The sequence below is a fragment of the Taudactylus pleione genome, unplaced genomic scaffold (assembly GCF_031769625.1).
Source record: "Taudactylus pleione unplaced genomic scaffold, aTauple2 ptg000471l, whole genome shotgun sequence".
Classification (NCBI taxonomy): Eukaryota; Metazoa; Chordata; class Amphibia; order Anura; family Myobatrachidae; genus Taudactylus; species Taudactylus pleione.
The window spans coordinates 5,086,782-5,111,901 of NW_028284873.1; the positions used below are offsets into that span (position 1 = coordinate 5,086,782).

At 46.8% G+C, this 25,120-nt stretch overlaps 1 protein-coding gene across 1 annotated transcript in view; it reads right to left on the reverse strand.

Moving 5' to 3' along the window:
• ADAMTS10 (ADAM metallopeptidase with thrombospondin type 1 motif 10) overlaps positions 1 to 25,120 on the reverse strand; it is a 175,987-nt gene that overhangs the window by 55,931 nt on the left and 94,936 nt on the right. Inside the window, exons 13-16 of the mRNA XM_088448917.1 lie at positions 20,556 to 20,663; positions 18,948 to 19,093; positions 18,663 to 18,726; positions 6,341 to 6,443 (exon numbers count right to left, since the gene is read on the reverse strand). Of these exons, the coding sequence (XP_088305043.1) occupies positions 6,341 to 6,443; positions 18,663 to 18,726; positions 18,948 to 19,093; positions 20,556 to 20,663 (421 nt within the window). The remainder of the gene's footprint in view (positions 1 to 6,340; positions 6,444 to 18,662; positions 18,727 to 18,947; positions 19,094 to 20,555; positions 20,664 to 25,120) is intronic.

The window sequence follows — 25,120 nt, forward strand, 5'->3', positions numbered from 1 at the left end:
TCTAATATAAATGACAATAGCATAAGCAGGGGCGTCACTAGGCCCAGTGCTGTAATAAGACCTGAAAAGGAGACAGGGGTGTGGCCTCACAGGATGCCCCCAATTTCATCACTCTGGGGGCGTGCCCAGCACTCCCGGAGATGCTGGGCTGCTTCCTGAGATTCACCCTGCACTGCCATCTCCTCCTTAGTACATTGTGCAGTGCCCGGTCATGGCTTCTATTTTTGGTGTCACCTGGGATGGTCTGGACCAAGTGCACTACCCTAGTGATGCCACTTGTATCAGGCTGCCTTAAGCAATTAAATGTTTAAATAACTCCTCTGTGGAGGATTTATTTTATAGCCATTGATTATCAAGTTAATATTTATTAAAATTGACTGACCTTTTAAAATTATTATTATTTTTGTTTATTTATATGGTGCCATAAGTGTTCCACAGCGCTTTACAAAGTACATGAACAAAAAAGTGACTTACAGTACAATACAATACAATGCAGGACAAGGATATGGATAATATATATTGCTACATTGGCAACCATAACACCAAAATAAGCAACAGAGCAGAAGCAACCAAGTGTTAGGTGCCCTAGTGGGGAGTAAGAAGTAGATGAAATTAAAGTAAGGAGATACTAGGGTAGAGGGCAGGCTCGGACTGGGCTGCCAGGAATTCGGGTAATTCCCGGTGGGCCCCAGTGCATTGTGTCCACGCCCCTTTCTGTTAGGGGGTGGGGCTTAGCGGGACGTGAATGGGGGAGGGGTACACTGCCATCAGGGCCTGATTAACAAAATGGGCAAGTGAAGCACCAGACCCCGGCTTTCCGAAGCCCCGCACATGATCAGTTAAGCTCTGCCCACTTGTGGGTGACTGAAGCTCCGCCTACTTTCCGGGTAAAGTAGGTTCCTACAATGTTCCCCTGTGATGGTACATGCAGCCAGCGGGGGGAGGAGCCCAGGCTGCTGGAGGCACTCACTGCAGTGAACAAACACAGAGCAGGTCCATCCATCACTGAGAGACATATCCTCCCTCTGGGCAGTTAAGTGTAACTGGTGGTGTCAAAAATGTTTTAGTGTTATCTAAGGGGGTTGGTATTTGGGGGGGAGAGGGGTGAATTTGTTTTTTTCTGGGGGTTGCTGTGTTTTAATATTGTCTATGGTGATGTATTAATGTTGTATGTGTGTGTCGAAGGGGGGTGTATTAATATTGTGTGTGTAAAGGCTCATAGGCGTCTTTATAATGGGTGCAAGGTGTGCAGTGCACTCTGGCCCCTCGGTACAGGGTGGCCCACACCACACACCCTGCACCCATAGTTAAAATTCTACTTACCCCTCCGCAGATCCCGAAGTGCTGCTCCGCAGTGCCAGACCGGCGCTGCAGAGCAGCAAACACTCACAGGGAAAATGGCGGCGGACATTTTCCCAGTATTTGCGCATGCACAGAAAAGATGTCCCCGGGAAAGTAGGCACGGGCACCATTTTCCCGGAGACCTGCGCATGCGCAATAGATTCTGGCATGATGGCAGAATCTACTGCGCTAAAAGTGCACTGAGACGCTGACAGAGAGGAGGGGGCCCAAACGTAGGCTGCACATGGCCTCCTCCTCTCTTAAAACGCCCCTGTAAAGGCTGTATTCATATTTGTGTTATATAGTATGTGGGTCACTGATGCTCTCTGTATTATATCACGTCCACTGCGACACTCTGTATCATATTGTGAGCACTGCGACACTGTCTGCATTATATGGTGGGCATTGTGACACTCTCTGCATTATATGGTGGGCACTGTGGCACTCTATTACATGGCAGGCACTGCGACACTCTCTGCATCTTATGGTTGGTACTGCGGCACTCTCTGCATCTTATGGTGGACACTGCGGCACTCTGCATAATATGGTGGGCACTGCGGCACTCTTTATTACGTATATGGTGAAAACTGCGACACTGCATTATATGGTGGGCATTGCGACACTCTGCATTAGGTGGGCATTGCAACACTGCATTATATGGTGGTTTGCGACACTTTGCATTATATGGTGGGCACTGCGACACTCTGCATTATATGGTGGTAACTGCGGGACTGTATTATATAGTGGACACTGCGACACTCTCTGCATTATATGGTGGACACTGTGGCACTCTGCATTATATGGCAGGCACTGTGACACTCTGCATTATATGGTGGTTTGCAACACTTTGCATTATATGGTGGGCACTGCGGCACTCTATTACATGGCAGGCACTGCCACTCTCTCTGCATCTTATGGTGGGCACTGCGGCACTCTCTGCATTATATGGTGGGCACTGCAGCACTCTTTATTACGTACAGTGCCTTGCAAAAGTTTTCACCCCCCATTGCATTTTTCATGTTTTGTTGCCTCACAAACTGGAATTAAAATGGACTGTTTGAAGGTGTGCATCATTTCATCAACATGCCTACAACTGTGAAGTCGTGTTTTTTTTATATTGTGAATCAAACAACATTTAGGACAACATAACTATTCACTCCCCTAAAGTCAGTACTTTGTCGAGCCACCTTTTGCGGCAATTACAGCTGCAAGTCGCTTTGGATAAGTCTCTATGAGCTTGCCACATCTTGCCCCTGGGATTTTTGCCCATTCCTCAAGGCAAAACTACTCAAGCTCCTTCATGTTGGATGGCTTCCACTTGTGAACAGCAATCTTCAAGTCTGACCACAGATTCTCAATTGGATTGAGATCTGGGCTTTGACTAGGCCATTCCAACACATTAAAATGTTTCCCCTTAAACCACTCGAGTGTTGCTTTAGCAGTATGCTTCGGGTCATTGTCCTGCTGGAAGGTGAACCTCCGTCCCAGTCTCAATCACAGGCAGACTGAAACAGGTTTTGCTCAAGAATATCCCTGTATTTAGCACCATCCATCTTTCCCTCGACTCGAATCAGTTTCCCAGTCCCTGCTGCTCAAAAACATCCCCACAGCATGATGCTGCCACCACCATGTTTCACTGCGGGGATGGTGTTCTTGGGGTGATGGGATGTGTAGGGTTTGCGCCAGACATAGCGTTCTTCTTGGTGGCCGAAAAGTTTAATTTTAGTCTCAACTGAGCAGAGCACCTTCCTCCATATATTTGGGGAGTCACTCATATGCCTTTTGGTAAACTCAAATTGTGTCTTCTTATTTTTATCACTAAGTAATGGCTTTTTTCTGGCCACTCTTCCATAAAGCCCAGCTCTATGGAGTGTACGGCTTATTGTAGTCACATGCACAGATACACCAGTCTCTGCTGTGGAACTCTGCAGCTCCTTCAGGGTTCCATTTAGTCTCTATGCTGCCTCTCTGATTAATGCCCTCCCTGCCCGGTCTGTGAGTTTTGGTGGGCGACCCTCTCTTGGCAGGTTTGTTGTGGTACCATGTTCTTTCCATTTGCTGATAATGGATTTGATGGTGCTCTGGGGGATCATCAAAGATTTGGATATTTTTTATAACCCAACCGAGGATTGTACTTCTCAACAACTTTGTCCGTAACTTGTTTGGAGAGTTCCTTGGTCTTCATGGTGTGATGCCTCTTGCTTACTGGTGTTGCAGCCTCTGGGGCCTTTCAGAAAAGGTGTGTTTATACTGACAGATCATGTGACACTTAGATTTCACGCAAGTGGACTTCATTTCACTAATTATGCGACTTCTGAAGGTAATTGGTTGCACCAGAACTTTTGAGGGGCTTCATAGCAAAGGGGGTAATTAAATATGCACATGCCAATTTTCTGAATTTTATTTATAAAGATTCTTTTTTATATATATTTTTCTCATTTCACTTCACTTCACTACAATAAATAAAATACAGGTTGTAATGTAACAAAAAAAGGTAAAAAGCCAAGGGGGGGTGGGGGGTGAATACTTTTGCAAGGCACTGTATATGGTGAGCACTGCAACACTGCATTATATGGTGGGCATTGCAACACTCTCTGCATTATATGGTGGTTTGCGACACTTTGCATTATATGGTGGGCACTGCGACACTCTCTGCATTATATGCTGGGCACTGCGACACTCTGCATTATATGGTGGGCACTGCAGCACTTTGCAATATATGGCGGGCACTGTGACACTCTCTGCATTATATGGTGGTTTGCAACACTTTGCATTATATGGTGGGCACTTCGACACTCTCTGCATTATATGGTGGGCACTGCGACTCTTTTTATTACGTATATGGTGAGCACTGCGACACTACATTATATGGTGGGCATTGCAACACTTTGCATTATATGGTGGGTCCCTACCCTTGCATTCCTCCTGTGGGCCCATCATGTCCCATTCTGAAACTGGTAGAGGGTAGAGGGCCCTGCTCGCAAGAGCTTACATTCTAAAGGAGTAATTGTAAACAAATGGAAAGTGTAAATGTACACTAGTAAAATACAGGGGTTATCATTCAATTTATATAAAAAATAAATAAAACAAAATACCCTAGACTAAAAATTATACTGCAATTATAGGAGAGCTTACAAAGGCGAAGGTTGTCAAGACTCATTTGTGTTAGTAGAAAATAGGAAAAATTGTTAATATTTCTTCACTGTTTTCTTATATGTTGCCTGACATTTGTTTGGCCTTGGGATTTTCTAAAAATAACTTTTAAAATGGAAACATGTTGTTTTGTGATATATGTACATTATTCTATCTATCTTAACTAAAGTTAATTTATTCATACTCTGCGACTCTTTTATTACTAATCAATTGATAAACAGATACATTTAAAGAGATAAAGGCCTGATTCAGAGATGGACAGTATTGCAGAGCCGCACAGAAGCGGCGGTGCAATACCATCCAACAAAATGTAAATGCAGCAGGAGGTGCCTGTATGACATAGACATCTGCAATCCAAGTGCTGTGTCTGTAGATGCTTCTCCGGATCACGATCGTGACTATTGGCCAAGCTGAAGCTAAAGCTTATCTCAGCCTGGCTGCTCCCTGGTCACTTGAGCAGCCAGGAAATCTGCGTTCACCGACACTTGCCTCGTCCATCCCGGAAAACGGGGACGGCATGCCCTCGTTTCCGGGAAAGGTGGCCAGCCACGTGCCCACTCTGCCTCCCAAACGAAATTGCAGGGCCTGTTCTACACATGCGCAAAAAGGGTCACCTGTGCATACGCAGACCGCTAAGCATTGGAGATGTACGCTATCGTTTTAGTGTATATCTCTTAATCAGACCCATAATGTTTAGTCTAAATTGTAAGCATTATATAAATTAGAATTGATTAAGAAGTTTTGTAGTCAAGTTAGTCAAATTAGTGTTTGCTTGTTTTTTGGCAGAACACAGGGCCTGATTCAGAGCCGGATGCTCTGACAAGAGCGCTCGCTCTGAATCAGGGCCCTCCTACCTAAAATTGGAGCGGCCTCCTAGCCGCTTGCATAGCTCTGGGTGACCACCCACAGCTTATGCGAGCGGCCAAAAACATGGTCGCGATGGTCAAGACCATCGTGCTTGCGACGAGACCCTGCGGTAGGGTCTCGCTGCCGCAAGCCCAGGAGTGCTTTTGGCTCTATCAGAGCCAGAAGCACTCCCACTGACATCACTAGTGATGTCAGTGGGGCCGGCCCCAGACGGTAGGCGTTCCCATGGGAACGCCTCCATCTGGGCAGCAACTCCCCCGGCACGCCCACCAAAGGGGGCGTGCTGTCACTCACCATCGACAGCATGCCCCCTTTGGTGCAAGGCCCATAGCTACGGCTTGGCCGTCGCTATTCAGGTCTTGCGCATGCGGACGATGGAGCTCCCTCCGTCATGCGCATGCGCACTAGGGCACCATCGACCCGCTTGCGAGCGCTCAGCGCTCACGAGTGGGTCTGAATCAGGCCCACTGTACATTGGGCCAGATTCAGAGATGGTTGGAAATGCAACTGCAGTCAAAGCCGCTCTAGCAACAGCGGCTGCGGAATATGCAAATGCTAATCTCAGCCTTCTCTTTGTGCTCCACTGTGCGATGGAATGTACGAACGGTGAGACGCCCACTTTCAGGCTGTGCGGTATGTGCATTTGCAATGGAGTTTGTAAACACACCAACATCGACACAACATCGCTAGCACCGTCGAGATTTGCGGTAGCCTGGGATCTACTCTAGCTACTCTCCTCTAATTCATGGTCACCTTGCAGTCTCCTATCTGATACGCCTAGGACTTGCAAGACCCTTTTCAAGTGTTAGTGATACCGTATACAACTACGAATGGTATTGCACACATTAGTTCGGTGAGCACAGTAACTGTTTTGTAGACTTTTTTCACATGCCCAGTAGCAAAACATCACTCAACTGCATTAATATTGGCACTGTGTCCATCTCAAAATCAGGCCCATTGTCTAAATGTAGATACTTACCTCCCTTGTAACTTTTCCATGAATAGTATTTTCCTCGAAATGCTACATTATCAAATTCTGCACATTGCATCTCCCGAAAGTCCTGCGATCCAGCTGGGCAGTCCTGAAAAAAGTTCCATTCAATTACTTCTGTCTTTAGTATTTATGTAATATAACTTAAGCAAAACACTATTCTTCTTTCAACTGGTAATTTTCTTAGTATTTACTTGCGTAACTTCATTATTATTATCATGATTATCTTCATTTTCTGAAGACGCTGTTTGGCTGGTTATGTTAAAGCTAGTTGGGTTGAAATTAGCCATCTAATTACAATTCAGTGCCATTAATTAACATTTTTCAACTTTTATTGGGATCCCAGTGGAAGTTGGGATATCTCTGGTTTGTTGCACCCCAGCAATGGATGGATATTTGGACTACTGACAGTGCGGCTCTTTCCACACCTATATACATACCTATGTACTTTACATATATATCTATAGATAAATATGCATTCTAAAACCATTTATGTATATACGGTACTTACCAAAGATCTTATGACAGAAGTATCAGAGATATACAGTATCTATCTATCTATCTATCTATCTATCTATCTATCTATCTATCTATCTATCACAATGTATATGTATATGATGGTTTACATCTTGAGATGCTGTATGCATAGCCTGAGAGGTCCTAATACTGTTTGGTTCAGCCAAAGTTTATTTGATAATCTTTAGTAAGTGCTTGAAGAATGATGTAGTCTATCTAACTGTTCCAAGAATTGGATTATTGAGATAAATAATCAATCTAGATTGGGTGTGCCTACTGTTAGAGGAGCAGTCTACACTGCCTCTATTCCTAGCCCCAGAGCCGATGGTCGCTAGGACCTAGTGCGGCTCTCTCTGGAGGTCTGATTTCTGATATGCGCTACTGCGTGGCTCCATAGTGCATCTTTCTCCAGGGGCATCCTGCATGTTATCACCGAGATCCCTCAGCATTACAAAGCCACACAAGGCCACCACAGGTTCCCTGTTACATTGTGCTATCAACGCTTACATAGAGAAACATACTGTTACCTGTTACTGGCGCGCTACAATGCCCATACCCAATTGACCCAGGCTGCATTTATGACCCAGATAACCTGTACCCATTTAACCCTGTGTCTACAGCCACCTGTATCTCTGCCTGGTTAATCCAAATTTGGATTTAAGGCATTAAAGCCATGTGGATTAGTGAATGTCAGGGGATTTGGAGACAGTCGGTACAATTACTGTACGGTTGAGAATTAAAGGAAATACAGTTATTACAGAAATAAAAGATGTACTGTTTGTGCCTTATTTAGGGTTACATTTAATAGTCATAAGTGTACTGGAGAAGAAGGATTACAGAGTCTGATTCCCAAAGGGTCAGTGTGCTGTCTATACAACCAAAGAGGGACTGTAATTGTGGCAGCAACCAAGTGACAACAACGGATACTAAAGAGTGTTATGCGATGACAGCTTTTGATTCCAAGCAGTCAATGGAGCTATGCTATAGAAGAATAGGTCACCTACCATAATGTACAGAAGCATCTACATGGCATGGTGACTGGGATATCAATAAGTAATCCTAAAAGACCAGCATGTGCAGCATGTGAATGATGTTTGAAAGGCAACAAACACATTGCACCTTTCCCAAGTCTGCATCGAGAGCACAAATGCTGTTAGAATTAGTGCGTACATATGTGTGTAGACTAGGGGTGTGCACCGGCCACTTTTCGTGTTTTGTGTTTTGGTTTTGGATGTTTCTTCGTGTTTTGGATCTGGATTGGTTTTGCCAAAACCACCCTTCCGTGTTTTGGGTTCTGGGTTTTGTGTTTTGGATCTGTATTTGTTTGAAAAAAAAAAAGCATAAAAACAGCTAAAATCACAGAATTTGTGGGTTTTTCTGCTCCTATGCTATTATTAACCTCAATAACCTTAATTTCCACTCATTTCCAGTCTATTCTGAACACCTCACACCTCACAATAGTGTTTTTATGTCCAAAAGGTTGCACCGAGGTAGCTGGATGACTATGCTAAGCGATACGAGTGGGCGGCACAAACACGTGGCCCATCTAGGAGTGACACTGCAGTGGCAGACAGGATGGCAGTTTGAAAAACTAGGCCCCAAACAGTACATAATGCAAAGAAAAAAAAGAGGTGCAAGATGGAATTGTCCTTGGATATGTTGTATAAACAGTACATGCACACTTTAACAAACCAATCATTTCAGCGCCAGGGTCTGCCACACGACTGTGGCTGAAATGATTGGTTAGTTTGAGCCACCACAAAACAAGCTGGCAATTAATCTGTCCCTGCACAAACTGGCTCTACGGAGGCAAAATGTCGTCCTCATCCTCCGATTCCTCACCCTCTTCAATGTTGTGTACATCCTCATCCTCACAGAGTATTAATTCGTCCCCGCTGGAATCCACCACCAGAGGTCCCTCTGTACGTTCTGGAGGCTGGTCTCCCTGGAAGAGTTGATAAATCATTTTTATGAACATCATCTTCTCCACATTTTGTGGAAGCAACCTCCTATGCCTTTCGCTGACAAGGTTCCTGGCTGCACTTCGGAGTACACACTGGAGGGGGGGCAACTCAGGTAAAATAGAGCCAGTTTGTACAGGGGCCTCCAAATAGCCTCTTTTTCCTGCCAGTACAGGTACGGACTGTCTGACATGCCTACTTGGATGCTGTCACCGATATAATCCTCCACCATTCTGTCAATGGTGACAGTATCATATGCATTGACAGTAGACATGTCATTGTTGCCAGGTCCTTCAGTCCGGACCAGATGTCCAAACTTGGTCCTGCCTGCCCTGCATCACCGCCAGCGGGTTGGTTAGAATACCTAAGTTTTTTCCTGGCAGCCCCAGTTGCGGGAGAAAATTAAGAAGGAGCTGTTGACGTGTCACGTTCCGTTTCAGCTGACAGTGTTTTCACCAACAGGTCTTTGCACCTCTGCAGGCTTGTGTTGGCTTGAAAGAGAGACACCACATAGGCTTTAAACCTAGGATCGAGCATGGTGGCTAAAATGTAGTGGTCTGATTTCAACAGATTGACCACCCTGGAATCCTGGCAAAGAGAATGAAGGGCTTCATCCACAAGTCCCACATGCCGAGCGGAATCGCTCCGTCTTAGCTCCTCCTTCACTTTCTCCAGCTGCTTCTGCAAAAGCCTGATGAGGGGAATGACCTGACTGAAGCTGGCAGTGTCTGAACTGACTTCACGTGTGGCAAGTTCGAAGGGCTGGAGAACCTTGCACAACACGGAAATCATTCTCCACTGCGCTTGAGTCAGGTGCATACCCCCTCCTTTGCCTATGTCATAGGTGGATGTATAGGCTTGAATGGCCTTTTGCTGCTCCTCCATCCTCTGAAGCATATAGAGGGTTGAGTTCCACCGCGTCACAACCTCTTGCTTCAGGTGATGGCGGGGCAGGTTCAAGAGTGTTTGCTGGTGCTCCAGTCTTCGGCACGCAGTTGCTAAATGGCGAAAGTGGCCAGAAATTTTTCGGGCCACCCAAAGCGTCTCCTGCACGCCCCTGTCGCTTTTCAGAAAATTCTGCACCACCAAGTTTATTGTGTGAGCAAAACATGGGACATGCTGGAATTTGTCCAGATGTAATGCCCGCACAATATTGGTGGCGTTGTCAGATATCACAAATCCCCAGGAGAGTCTAAGTGGGGTAAGCCTCTGGGCGATGATTTCCCTCAGTTTCTCTAAGAGGTTGTCGGCGGTGTGCCTCTTACTGAAACCGGTGATACACAGCGTAGCCTGCCTTGGAACAAGCTGGCGTTTCTGAGATGCTGTTACTGGTGAAGCTGCTGTTGTTGCTGCATAAGGTGATACATCTACCCAGTGGGCTGTCACAGTCATATAGTCCTTAGTCTGCCCTGTTCCACTTGTCCACAGGTCCTTTGTTAAGTGGACATTGGGTACAACCACATTTTTCAGGACACTGAGGACACTTTTTCTGATGTTTCTGTACAGTCTCGGTATCGCCTGCCTAGTGAAGTGGAGTCTAGATGGGATTTGGAACTGGGGACACACTACCTCCATCAATTGTCTAAATCCCACTGCACTAATGGCGGATACCGGACACACGTCTAACACCAACATAGCAGTCAAGGCCTCAGTTATACATTTTGCTTCAGGATGACTGCTGTCGTACTTCATCCTCCTCGCTAAGGACTGTTGGAGGGTCAAACGTTTAGTAAAAGTAGTGGTGTTCCTACTTCCTCTATGGGATGATGAACGACTCCCAGCAGAAACAGCAGCAGTAGGCGTAGCAATGCAGGATCCTCCAGAGGAATCCCGGATAGGAGAGTCAGTCATGCCAGTGACATGGCCTGCAGGACTACTTCCGATCCTGACTAAGGAGGAAATTGACAAGGAGGGAGTTGATGGTGTGGTTTGCAGGCGCTTGGATACAACAGGACAAAGGGATTTAGGTGTCCCTGGACTGCTTACGGTCTTAGCCAAAGTTTCTGAACTTGACAGTAACTTTTTATGTATGTGCTGCAGGTGACGTATAAGGGAGGATGTTCCTAGGTGGTTAACGTCCCTACCCCTACTTATTTCACCTTTACATATGGTACATATGGCAAGACAGCTGTTGTCCGGATTTGGATAGAAATATTGCCAGACCAAAGAGATGGAATGTTTGGTCTTCTGCCCAGGCATGAATAGGCTTTTTCATCCCACGGACAACAACTGTCTCCCCCGGAGCCTGATTTAAACAAACCACATCACCATCAGAATCCTCCTCGCCAACTTCCACCTCAGCGCCAGCTACACCAGTATCCTCATCCTGTTGTACTTCAACAGTGACATCTTCAATTTGCATATCAGCAAGTGGACTGTGGGTACCTCCTTTCAGCACTTGCAGGGGGCGTGCAAATGGTGGAAAGAGCCACCTCTTCCCGTCCAGTGCTGGCAAGGTCAGGCATCGCAACTGCCACCACACTTGGACTCTCCTTGTGGATTTGTGATATCTTCTTAGAACGCACAGTTCTTCGCTGTGCTTTTGCCAGTGTAACTCGTTTGAGGGTTACACCACCCTTTAACAGACAGACGCACGCTTGGCGCTGCTGCTTTGAGGATGCACCTACAGTGCAGACAATTCACAAACACAGAAAAAAAAAATATTTTTTGGAGTGCACTTTGGGGGTTTCAGCACCATTTAACGGACGAGCCAACCGGCCCTTTACTTATGACACAGGTGCACGCTTGGCGCTACTTTGTTGTGGCACGTGCGGCTACTGCGCACAATTCACAAACACAACAAATTATTTTTTATTTTGTTTGTAGTGCACTTTGAGGGTTACACCACCCTTTAACAGACGAGCCAGCCAGCCCTTCACTTATGACACAGGCGCACGCTTGGCGCTACTTTGTTGATGCACGTGCGGCTACTGCGCCCACAATTCACAAACACAGAAAAAAATTATTTTTTTTGCACTTGGGGGGAGCACCCCTGATGGACAGAGCACCCCCTGGACAACACTACAGCACCCCTTTAGGACTGGGACACTGCACTGGACTTTGGAGTGGACACAGCCCCTATTAGAGCAGGAAGTTCCCTGGAGCTTGCGGTGGACGAGACCCTACAACAAGGGTCTCGTCGCAAGCCCGATAGTCACGATAATCGAGACCATCGCCAGGCCGCCCGCTAGCAAGCGGCCTGGACAAAAAAAATATGTCCCGCCCTGATTCAGAGCGCCGTTAGTTCTACCCAATGGGGAAGAGAAATCTGGTGAGTGTAGAGTAAGGCACGATGACCTAAAAACCTTGTTGCACTTTAAAAAAACTGCAGTGGTATTCCCAAAGTTCTGGTTATACACCTGGCCACAAAACACTTCAGAAATCTTGAGATGGTCACCTCAGGATGAATACTAAGCTTTTCATATTGAGTGGGAAGAAGCTATACCTTTTTTTATGTCAAGCTGGAGGAATCAGTTCTAGGAGTATTTCTGAATAGTATCCATTGTACACAAAATGTATTCTTCCAAATACAAGTTGTCTCTGAGGGAAGCCAAGTGAACTGAGAAGATTGTTGCTACTAGAAGCTTAGACACATCTCCATAGATAACGGTACTAGAAATATGTGAGATTTAAACCGTAGGGCACCATTTAACAAAGAGACATAACCCCTTTAGCACTTGCTAAAAGCATTATGCCCTCCTTTCAATAGTTAACAAACAGAGATAAACTAAGATTTAAGCTGTTTGCCACTGTATCACTTACGACATCTATAGAAGCAATGGGGCCCCAGCAACAGCCTTTCGGGCATCAGCCTTTCCACTGGGTGAAAGTGTCATGTGCATGACACAACCACCTATCGCTGGCAGCAGTAGGCTACCAGTAACAGTGCGGGGGATGCTTCTGAGGAAGGGGACACCGCTGGACCCTGCTGGACCCTGCCGGTGGGGAAAGTAATGTTGAATACCAGTGGCATATTCATTCGTATCGCTGCAATACTAAACAAAATATGCAGCTGGTAATAAGACTCGTTTTTAAATGGGGCCTGTAGTACGCTGCTTATAGGAGCTGCTTACTTCTAATACAGTGGACATTAACCACTTACCTGGCATAGTCGCATCAGATGTGACCACACCAGGCTGGGCTTTCCCTGACATGGTCACGTCTAATGAGACCAGTCAGAGACGCCAACTAGGCAGCTGCAGGAAGCTAATCTTCCCACAGCCGCCTATAACAGAGTGACCTTCCCCTGCACCCACGGCTCCCCCTCCTTTGTGTTCCGATCACTGCTGGCTACAGTGAACAGGACCCAGCGGTACCCCCCTCCCAGAGTGGCTGCAAGTGCAGCAATGACTTCCATTGAAGCAGCAGCTGCGGCTCCTGGTAGCTGCGGCTGCTGCTGTGTCCTGATCACTGTGGCCAGAAGTGATCGGGAAGCCGGATTCACTCCCTCCCGGCGGGGGTAAAAGGAAGCAGTAGCAGCGGCTCCTGGTTGCCGCGGCTCCTGCTGTGTCCTGATCACTGTGGCCAGCAGTGATCGGAAAACCGGCTACACTCCGTCCTGGTGCTGGTTCAATGGAAGCAGTAGCTCTTACCAGTCGCCACGTCTGCTGCGCTATGTCCTGCTGGCGGCACCCCCATCCCAGCGCACACTTGAGTGACAGCAGTAGCCGCAACTGGTAGTATCAGCAGCGGTTGCTGCGCTGCTTCCTGCCCCCGGACCTCCCTCCCCTTCCTTCCTTTCAGGCCGGCTTCTCTGCTGTTGGTGTGTCTGCACTTGAAGCATATGTACATATATGTAAGTACATATATGTGTATATACATGTACTGTATATACATTAGAGATGAGCGGGTTCGGATCTCAGAGATCCAAACTCACCCAAATTTCGGGGATCCGGGGCGATCCGAGCGAAGCCTGCCCGGATCCCTCACCCGAGGGGCAAAACCTTGCGACCCCGCTGTGGGGTCGCGAGGTTTTGTAATGAGCGGGCTTAACGCTGATTGGCTGAGAGAGCCGTCTCAGCCAATCAGCGTTAAGCCCATTGAAAATGCACACTAAAAAAAGAGAAGATGGAGCCCGCCATCCCCCGCTGCTGACACCACTGGCCACATCTCCCGCTGCCGACACCACCATTGCTGACACTACCAATACCCCTGCACTGCTGCCCCATGTACTGAGGACACCATCAGCGACCCCCACAGTGCCGACACACGCCCACACTGAGGACACCACCAGCACCCCTGCACTGCTAAAACTGTCAGCACATATGCACTGAGGACACCGCCTGCTCCCCCGCTCTGCCGACACCGCCAGCACCCTGCATTGAGAACACCCCTACACTGCCGACACAGTCAGCAAACCTGCACTGAGGACACTGCTGGCACCCCCGCTCTGCCGACACCGCCGGTACCCTTCACTGTGAACACTGCCAGCACATCAGCACAGCCATTCCATGTACTGAGGACACCGCCTGCAACCCCCGCACTTCCGACGCAGCCAGCAAGCCTGCACTAAAGACAGTGCTGGCACCCCGTACTGCCAACATCACCGGTACCCTTCACTGAGGACACTGCCAGCACAGCAGCACTGCCATTCCATGTACTGAGGACACTGTCAGCAGCCCCGCTCTGCCGACACTGCTGTCACAGTAAGTGCACTATTGGTGTATCCAACCCACACTGTATAACACACTGTATCCGTGTTGGAAATTAGAAGCTGAACTGCCAAATGTAGTGCTGCCCACTGTGTCATTTAGCTTAGTCAGCCAGCTAGCTGGTCAAAATTGATTGGAAATTACTGGAAATAAATGTTATTGAGGTTAATTATACTGAACAAAAACAGGCCCATTATGTGATTTTAGCTGTTTTTATGACTTTTTAAGAAAATATCCAGATCCGAAAACAAAACACGAGGGTCGGCACACATCTCCAATATGTATATGTATATGTATATGTATATATATATATATATATATATATATATATATATATATATATATATATATGTGTGTGTGTGTGTGTGTATACAGTCAGGTGCATAAATATTGGGACATTGACAGAATTTTCATACTTTGGCCTCTATTCACCACCACAATGGCTTTGAGAAAACAAACAAACAAGATGTGCTTTAACTGCAGACTTTCAGATTTAATTTGAGGGTAATTACATCCAAATCAGGTGAACGGTGTAGGAATTACAACGTTTTCTATATGTGCCTCCCACTTTTTAAGCGGCCAAAAGTAATGGAACTATCAACTCAAAAGCTATTTCATGGACAGGTGTGGGCTATTCCCTCATTATTTCATTATAAATTAAGCAGGTAAAAGGTCTGTAGTTGATTCTAGGTGTGACATTTGCATTTGCAATCAATTGCTGTCGACTCTCAATATGAGATCCAAAGAGCTGTCACTATCAGTGAAGCAAGCCATCATTAGGCTGAAAAATCAAAACAAACCCATCAGAGAGATAGCAAAAACATTAGGTGTGGCCAAATCAACTGTTTGGAACATTCTTAAAAAGAAGGAACGAACCGGAGAGCTCAGCAACACCAAAAGACCCAGAAGACCACTGAAAACAACTGTGGTGGAAACCGAATAATTATTTCCCTGGTGAAGAAAAACCCCTTCACAACAGTTGGCCAAATCAAGAACACTCTCCAGGAGGTAGGTGTATATGTGTCAAAGTCAACAATCAAGAGAAGACTTCACAAGAGTGAATATAGAGGGTTCACCACAAGATGTAAACCATTGGTGAGCCACAAAAACAGGCGACCAGATTAGAGTTTGCCTAAAAAAGCCATTACAGATCTGGAACAACATCCTATGGACAGATGAGACAAAAATCAACTTGTACCAGAGTGATGGGAAGAGAAGAGTATGGAGAAGGAAAGGAACTGCTCATGATCCAAAACATACCACCTCATCAGTGAAGCATGGTGGTGGTGGTGTCATGGCGTGGGCATGTATGGCTGCCAATGGAACTGGTTCCCTTGTATTTATTGATGATGTGACTGCTGACAAAAGCAGCAGAATGAATTCTGAAGTGTTTCGGGCAATATTATATGCTCATATTCAGTCAAATGCTTCAGAACTCATTGGACGGCGCTTCACAGTGCAGATGGACAATGACCCGAAGCATACTGCAAAAGCAACCAAACAGTTTTTTAAGGCTAAAAAGTGGAATGTTATGCAATGGACAAGTCAATCCCCTGACCTGAATCCGATTGAGCATGCATTTCACTTGATGAAGACAAAACTGAAGGGAAAATGCCCCAAGAACAAGCAGGAACTGAAGACATTTGCAGTATAGGCCTGGCAGAGCATCACCAGGGATGAAACCCAGCGTCTGGTGATGTCTATGCGTTCCAGACTTCAGGCTGTAATTGCCTGCAAAGGATTTGCAACAAAGTATTAAAAAGTGAAAGTTATATTTAGGATTGTTTAGTTTGTCCCATTACTTTTGGCCGCTTAAAAAGTGGGAGGCACATATGGAAACCGTTGTAATTCCTACACCGTTCACCTGATTTGTATGTAATTACCCTCAAATTAAATCTGAAAGTTTGCAGTTAAAGCACATCTTGTTTGTTTCATTTCAAAGCCATTGTGCTGGTGAATAGAGGCCAAAATATGAAAATTCTGTCAATGTCCCAATATTTATGCACCTGAGTGTGTATATATATATATATATATATATATATATACATTTAGATATACACAGTTCTGTAGTGTAGGCATGAGTTTTCTAATAAACTCGTAACGTTGACCATTCAGACGTGATGTAGATTTTGTGCTGTTTAAGACCGGAGAGTGACACCAACCTGCCACGCTAAATATATATATATATATATATATACACTCCAAAAAAGAAGATAGGCACTCAAGGCACATCATAAATGCAAAAAGCAAAGTGTATTGAAAACAACGTTTCGGGGCACCAGCCCCTTCGTCAGGACACACTGCAAATACAGTATCTTCTTTTTTGGAGTATGTGTACGTCATCATCTGATACTTACACACCTAAAGTGGTACACTCTGAACCCCCCTGTATGTGTCGGATAACCGCTCTAATACAAGCCGACTACAGCCCTCTATAATCAAGTACGGTCTCCCGTTAATTAGCTAGCGGCCGGCAGCTGTCAGCTATACACCGCACTGACTCTGCAGCGTCGTGCGGCTCATAGCTCCTAGTAACAGCGGCTAGAGATGATTTTGCCAGACACGGTATATTTATCACAACATTAACATTCAGCTAAATAGACAGACAGTTAAGACTGGCACAACAAACGCCTGACGCGCGTTTCGCAGTGCTTTTTCACAAGGCAAAAACTTTAGGTGTGTAAGTGTTACTAATATTATATTTACCCACCATATATGTGTCATTTTGTTTGATGATACAAGCCATGAGGACAGCGTGGTTCCTGAGATAATATTCTGGATAAGAGCAATCAAGCTCTATTTTGATATATAAACACGGTTATATCAATACACATTTATTCTTAGGTTCAAGGACGCTAGGGGGTATATGGTAGATATATTGTTGTACCCAACTCATATTACCTATATATTCATGTGATACCTGGATGTAATGATAGTATCACACATACATTACAGCACACAAATTTGTGATTTATTGTAGACATACAGACTGAGCACTTATCAGTATTTTAACTTTTTATTCTCAAATTTGTTATGTATATTTTGTCGTGTTTTTATTTTTACCACTATGTTGGTTATTAGAAGCAATTAATAAAAGTAAATTTTATTCTTATGATTCATTCTTGCGAGAATTTGTGCACTTACATGGGGATTCTTTTTTTCTTTTTTCTGCTTGAGTCATTATCGTTAAGTCGTTCAAAAAATCGTTCAGTTTTAAGCAGCAAACGATGATCAATAACTACCAAAGCGCGCTCCTGTTTGTAGTTGGTAGTTATCGTTCATCGTCCCTTCTGACCTTCCATTCGTTCAGAAAATCGTTCATGTTTTACAGAATGAACGATGAACGATGTCCATTCACTGTATGCATGCTTAAAAAATCGTTCATTGTTCATGAAATCGTTGACAAAATCCTTAACTACAAAACACCAAATCGTTTATTTATTTCAAGGGAAAAATCTGAAGGAAAATCGTTAACGAAAATCCTTTGTAACAAATCGTTACGTTTGTATGCACCTTAAGGCCCTCATTCAGCAGCACACACAGATTCACTGCTAAACGCAGATTCCTGATAATAGGCAGCAGACTGTCAGTGATTGACAGGCTGCTGGCATTTCGGGTGGGGGGGAGTTTGGCGACGGCCTCCATTCTCCAAAATTGAGACGTGTTACCACCGTTGGGGGGGGGTCATGATCTCCACTGGATGACGAAGATTTGCTGGCCTCTTTCCCTCATCTGCAATGGCTAGCCTGCGTAACCCCATGGTCACTCAGCCGGCTGGGGGACATGCAGATGTTCTGACGCTGCGTCCATGGATGCAGTTCTGAACATTAATGCATGCAGGAGGCATGACGCCTCCTGCTGCATTACCATAATTGTAAAGATGGAATTGCAAAGCTGCTTGCGTGCAGTTTTACAATTCCGTCCACTGCTGAATCAGGCCATAAGTTAATTTTATATTTGCATATGATGTATTGAGTTTTTATTTTCATATGATTTTTATGTTTAAAAATGTTACCAAAAGTCAGCATTGATCTGAATTTCCAAATATATATAGGACCCTATAATCTATTTTTCATTATTAAACAATAAAAGTATTCAATAGAAGATTTCATGTGTGCACTATTTATGTGTATCTGAATGAGTATATTATGTGTGTACCTGAATGTATTCTGCTATACTCACATCAATATTGCATGACCGGTATCTCCTCCTCTCTCCCAAGCAATATTTTCCTCCGATAGTCGGCCTAAAATTCAATACAGAGTTGGAAGACAAGATTGTGCTTTACCCAATTAGATTAGTAATTAATATATAATTTAAATCATTTCTAATTGTGATTTCGTATAGAAATGGTTCCAAACAAAATGTGTGATACATTTTGAGTTTTTCTAAAGAGGTACTTAAATTTATAACAAGAAGATAACTTTGTACACAGTATTGATAAATAGTGAAGCTGATATAACTTACCTAGGACTATCACAGTGGCGGATAGAGGAGGATACACCTCCTCCACAGGTCCTGCTGCACTCTCCCCATGGAGACCAGGGCCCCCATGCTCCATCCACACCCTCAGGACGTGTCCCAAATGGAACACATTCCCTCTTATAACACCACTGAGGAGAGAACACAGTCGTTACATGACTGTCCTTTGGTCCAAATCATGTATAGTATAACAGTATGGTGTCTACTACCTGCACTTTGCTGTGTCATCTTGTATTTGATTTAAAAACTGAGACACAATACATAAAAATCTTTACCTATATTCTCTTTATTCATTTGTCAAATGTATAGCCCCCATAGTGTTTTGACATGGCAGGGATGAAGGGAAGCCATTTTGGCTTCACACTTCCTCATTGCTAGTTAAAGGGTATACAATCGGGAAGCCGGCTACCAGAATCCCGGCAGCCGGCTTCCCGACTGCTTTATCCCACCGTGGGATAAATGGGCGGCGTCTATATCTAGATGCCGCTCATTTCCCCAACGCCGGGAGACCGGCGCCCTGGGGAGGGTTAGGTTTAGGGCACCCGGGGGGGACTTAGGGTTAGGCAGCCACCCGGGAGGGTTAGGGTTAGGCTAGGGGGAGGAAGGGTTAGGGTTAGGCACCCCCGGGGGGGACTTAGGGTTACGCTGGTGGAGGGAGGGTTAGGCACCCCCGGGGGGGATTTAGGGTTAGGCTAGGGGGAGGGAGGGTTAGGGTAAGGCACCCCCGGGGGGGACTTAGGGTTAGGCTAGGGGGAGGGAGGGTTAGTGTTAGGCACCCCCAGGGGGACTTAGGTTTAGGCAGCGGGGAAGGGGGGATTAGGGTTAGGCACTTAGAGGGGGGTTAGGGTTAGGCACTTAGAGGGGGGATTAGGGTTAGGCACTTGGGGGGGAGGTTAGTGTTAGGCACCCCTAAGGAGGGTTAGGGTTAGGGGGGTTAGGTTAGATTAGTTGATACTTACCTTACCACGATCAGGATTTCCAGCGATGTCGGGCTTCCGCTGCCGGGCTCTGCTGTCTTGTCGGGCTGCCGCTGCCGGGATTCGCACTCCCAGCCATGCGGCAGTCGGGATATCATAGCGATTCCAGTTAAAGAGTAATGCTTTGCTTTTTGTCCCTTCATGTAAAGCCTCCATCCCCATAGATCTCTATGGAGACGTAGAAAATAGGCACTACATAGGTGTAAATCTCTCATTTATCTTTATAAAATTCTAATTTATCCAGTGTAAACCTTTTGATAAATTTTAAAAAAGTTGACAAAATTCCTTTCTACAGGGAAAACAGTCGGGAAGTAATTTTCTGTGTTTAACAAATACCACTTGATTTCATGTCTTCAACTACTGTCAGGGGTAAATTTACTAAGATGGGAGTTCTATTAAGAAGTGATGTTGCCCATAGCAAACCAATCAGATTCCAGGTATTATTTTCTAGAAGGTGCTAGATAAATGAGAAGTTGAATCTGATTGGTTGCTATGGGCAACATCACTTCTTAAATAGAACTCCCATCTTAGTAAATTTACCCCTCAGTCTTCTGTTCATTTCTTATTATAATGAATTAGGGTTTTGCAAGTTACTTTGTCTGGGTAATATTCTTACCCCCTTCTCAATGGTGTTTGTCTGACAGATGGTGCCCTCAGCAGCTGGGATGCTGTTAGTGATGCAACGACTGGTTTTGCTTAAACACCATAATTCACTGCAGACTTCCTGCAAAAAGAAAATAAACTTTCTTAAGACACCTTTGTACCTGGTTGGCTTTTATGGAGGGCAAAGAGAGTCTTTGTTTGTAGGACACATTTCTCTTGGGGGCTTCACATACTTTTTTTATTTGTTTTTTTTTTTATCATTCTTAAATGGTATTTTTTGACCAGTTTACAAGTACCAGCTACGGCAGATAGACAGTGATAGCTATTACAAGAGAAGTATGCTGCAGGACTTAATTCAGGAAATTACCTGCTTTCCTAAAATATACACAGCAGTCAATTAGCTCAGTGAATTCTGAATAAGGTACACAAGGGAGGGATTCTGTAATCTACACCAGGGAGGGACTACATTCTGGTTCCCCTGAATGTAATGCTCACATTCCTACCTGATTTCAATGCTTCCTGTATTGCATCATTTCAAAAAGAAGGCACTGCCCTTGAAACTCTGCACTGAGCCCCGTAATGTCTAAAATGAACACTATATTGAAGTCATCTATATGAGTATATATATATATATATATATATATATATATATATATATATATATATTAGGGGTGAGCGGGTTCGGATTTCTGAAATCCGAACCTTCCCGAGCCCCCCCGATCCGAGGCAGATCCGAGTCAGGCTCGACTTTTCCCGCCTGACTCGGATGTGAAATCGAGGCAAAACGTCATCATCCCGCCTTCCGAGTCTCGCGGGCAGGGCCGCCATCAGGGGGGGACTGCCGGTACTATAGTCCCGGGCCCCGGCAGAGAGGGGGCCCGGCCGGCAGCAGAGTGCATAAGGACTAGCGGTATTTTGAAGTTGGTGCCAGCAGCGAGTTAGCTGGTGAACCGGAAGCCAATCAGGAGCGCCCGCAGCGGCGGCTCCTGATTGGCTGCCAGTTTGCGAGTTTTATTGGCTTGCGTCTGGCACCAAATCGAAATGCCGCTAGTCCTTATGCACTCTGCTGCCGGCCGGGCCCCCTCTCTGTCTGGGACTTGGGGTGAGTGTAAGCAGCAACGAGGAGCAGCAGCATCATGGCAACCACCTGCCTGTGAGGAGAGGCTGGCCGGAAGAGAGCAGCTGAGGGAAGGGGGAGCAGCAGCGGCGGGGAAGAGGCTATCTACAGCCGACGCCCATGCCATATGAAGTTAAGAGAAAGTGCCCTCTCGGGCAGGAGAGGCTGCGGGGGATCCCACTTCCCATCCAGTTATTCCTGCTACAGATACCAGGTACCGAGACTCCCATTGTCACACCTTCACTTTGCTCTCAATCTCTCAGCCTGCACCCTCACCCTTCACCCTGTACCCTCAGCCTGCACTCTCACCCTGCACCCTTCACCCTGTACTCTCACCCTTCACCCTCAGCCTGCACTCTCACCCTGTACCCTCAGCCTGCACTCTCACCCTGCACCCTCACCCTGTACCCTCAGCCTGCACTCTCACCCTTCACCCTCAGCCTGCACTCTCACCCTGCACCCTTCACCCTCAGCCTGCACTCTCACCCTGTACCCTTCACCCTGTACCCTTCACCCTGCACCCTCAGCCTGCACTCTCACCCAGCACCCTCACCCAGCACCCTTCACCCTCACCCTGCACCCTCAGTCTGCACTCTCACCCTTCACCCTCACCCTTCACCCTCAGCCTGCACTCTCACCCTGCACACTCACCCTGTACCCTCAGCCTGCACTCTCACCCTTCACCCTCAGCCTGCACTCTCACCCTGCACCCTTCACCCTCAGCCTGCACTCTCACCCTGCACCCTCAGCCTGCACTCTCACCCTGCACCCTCACCCTGCACTCTCACCCTGTACCCTTCACCCTGCACCCTCAGCCTGCACTCTCACCCTTCACCCTCAGCCTGCACTCTCACCCTGTACCCTTCACCCTCACACTGCACCCTCAGCCTGCACTCTCACCCTGCACCTTCACCCTCAGCCTGCACCCTCACCCCTCACCCTCAGCCTGCACTCTCACCCTTCACCCTCACCCTGCACTCTCACCCTGTACCCTCAGCCTGGACTCTCACCCTGCACCCTCACCCTTCACCCTCACCCTGTACCCTCAGCCTGCACTCTCACCCTTCACCCTGTACTCTCACCCTTCACCCTCAGCCTGTACCCTCAGCCTGCACTCTCCCCCTGCACCCTCACCCTTCACCCTCAGCCTGCACTCTCACCCTGCACCCTTCACCCTGTACCCTCAGCCTGCACTCTCACCCTGCACCCTCACCCTGTACCCTCAGCCTGCACTCTCACCCTGCACCCTTCACCCTCAGCCTGCACCCTCACCCTGCACTCTCACCCTGCACCCTCACCCTGCACTCTCACCCTGCACCCTCAGCCTGCACTCTCACCCTTTACCCTTCACCCTCACCCTGCACTCTCAGCCTGCACTCTCACCCTGTACCCTCACCCTTCACCCTCACCCTGCACTCTCACCCTGCACCCTCACCCTGTACCCTCAGCCTGCACTCTCACCCTGCACTCTCACCCTGCACCCTGCACCCTTCACCCTCAGCCTGCACCCTCAGCCTGCACTCTCACCCTGCACCCTCACCCTGTACCCTCACCCTGCACCCTCACCCTTCACCCTCAGCCTGCACTCTCACCCTTTACCCTCACCCTGCACTCTCAGCCTGCACTCTCACCCTGTACCCTCAGCCTGGACTCTCACCCTTCACCTTCAGCCTGCACCCTCAGCCTGCACCCTCAGCCTGCACTCTCACCCTGCACTCTCACCCTGCACTCTTCACCCTGCACCCTTCACCCTGGACCCTTCACCCTGCACTCTCACCCTCACCTTACTCCCACACCTTTCTCTAAACTGGTTTACCCACCATTGATGCCATACCTCCACTGTAGCTCCACCCACATTCACAGCAACACCCACCTCTGACAAACTGTCCCCCCACCCGCCCAAAGTAAGGGGCCCTGTCTGTTTTGACAGTCTGGGGCCCCACAATTTCTGATCGCAGCCCTGCTCGTGGGTTTTGGATCCTATATAAGGTACCTGCGTCGGCGCCATTTTCTCACTCGGCTGTGGACAGTGAAGAGGGAGGGTGGGAGTTAGGGCTGGCTGGGCTGTGTACTGTAGTGTAATGCAGAGTAGTGTTGTGCTGTGCTGCTGTTGTCCACTACTTCAAAGTCCATAGGGGCTGGCTGTGTTGTGCTGTGCTGCTGTTGTTAATAGGGGCTGTGTCCACTACTTCAAAGTCCATAGGGGCTGGCTGGACTGTGTTGTGCAGTCAGTTCTCCATAGGGGCTGTGTCCACTCCAAAGTCCTGTGCAGTGTCCCAGTACTAAAGGGGTGCTGTAGTGTTGTCCAGGGGGTGCTCTGTCCATCAGGGGTGCTCCCCCCAAGTGCTAAAAAAATAATATTTTTTGAGTGTTTGTGAATTGTGTGCGCAGTAGCCGCACGTGAATCAACAAAGTAGTGCCAAGTGTGCGCCTGTGTCATAAGTAAAGGGCCGGCTGGCTTGACCGTTAAAGGGTGCTGTAACCCCCAAAGTACACTCCAGTCCAAACCAAAAAAAATAATGATTTTCTGTGTTTGTGAATTGTGTGCGCAGTAGCCGCACGTGCATCAACAAAGTAGTGCCAAGCGTGCGCCTGTGTCATAAGTAAAGGGCCGGCTGGCTTGACCGTTAAAGGGTGCTGTAACCCCCAAAGTACACTCCAGTCCAAACCAAAAAAAAAATTATTTTCTGTGTTTGTGAATTGTGTGCACAGTAGCCGCACGTGCATCAACAAAGTAGTGCCAAGCGTGCGCCTGTGTCATAAGTAAAGGGCCGGCTGGCTTGACCGTTAAAGGGTGCTGTAACCCCCAAAGTACACTCCAGTCCAAACCAAAAAAAAAATTATTTTCTGTGTTTGTGAATTGTGTGCGCAGTAGCCGCACGTGCATCAACAAAGTAGTGCCAAGCGTGCGCCTGTGTCATAAGTAAAGGGCCATCTGGCTTGACCGTTAAAGGGTGCTGTAACCCCCAAAGTACACTCCAAACCAAAAAAAAAATATTTTCTGTTTTTGTGAATTGTGTGCGCAGTAGCCGCACGTGCATCAACAAAGGAGCAGCGCCAAGCGTGCGCCTGTGTCCCATAAGTAAAGAGCCGGCTGGCTCATTTCTTAAAGGGTGGTGTAACCCACAAAGTGCACTACTCTCCAGCAAAAATAAAAAAATATTTTCTGTGTTTGTGTGCACTTTAGCCGCACGCATATATCAATATAACATAAATGGAGGACCAAACTTTCTCCGATAAAAATAAAATAGGGAAAGATCAAGAACCACTTCCTCCTAGTGCTGTTGCTGCTGCTGGGAGTTGTTCATCACCCAAGAGAGGAAGTAGGAACATCACTACTTTTACTAAACAATTGACCCTCCAACAGTCCCTAGCGATGAGGATGAAGTACGACAGCAGTCATCCTGAAGCAAAACGTATAACTGAGGCCTTGACTGCTATGTTGGTGTTAGACGTGCGTC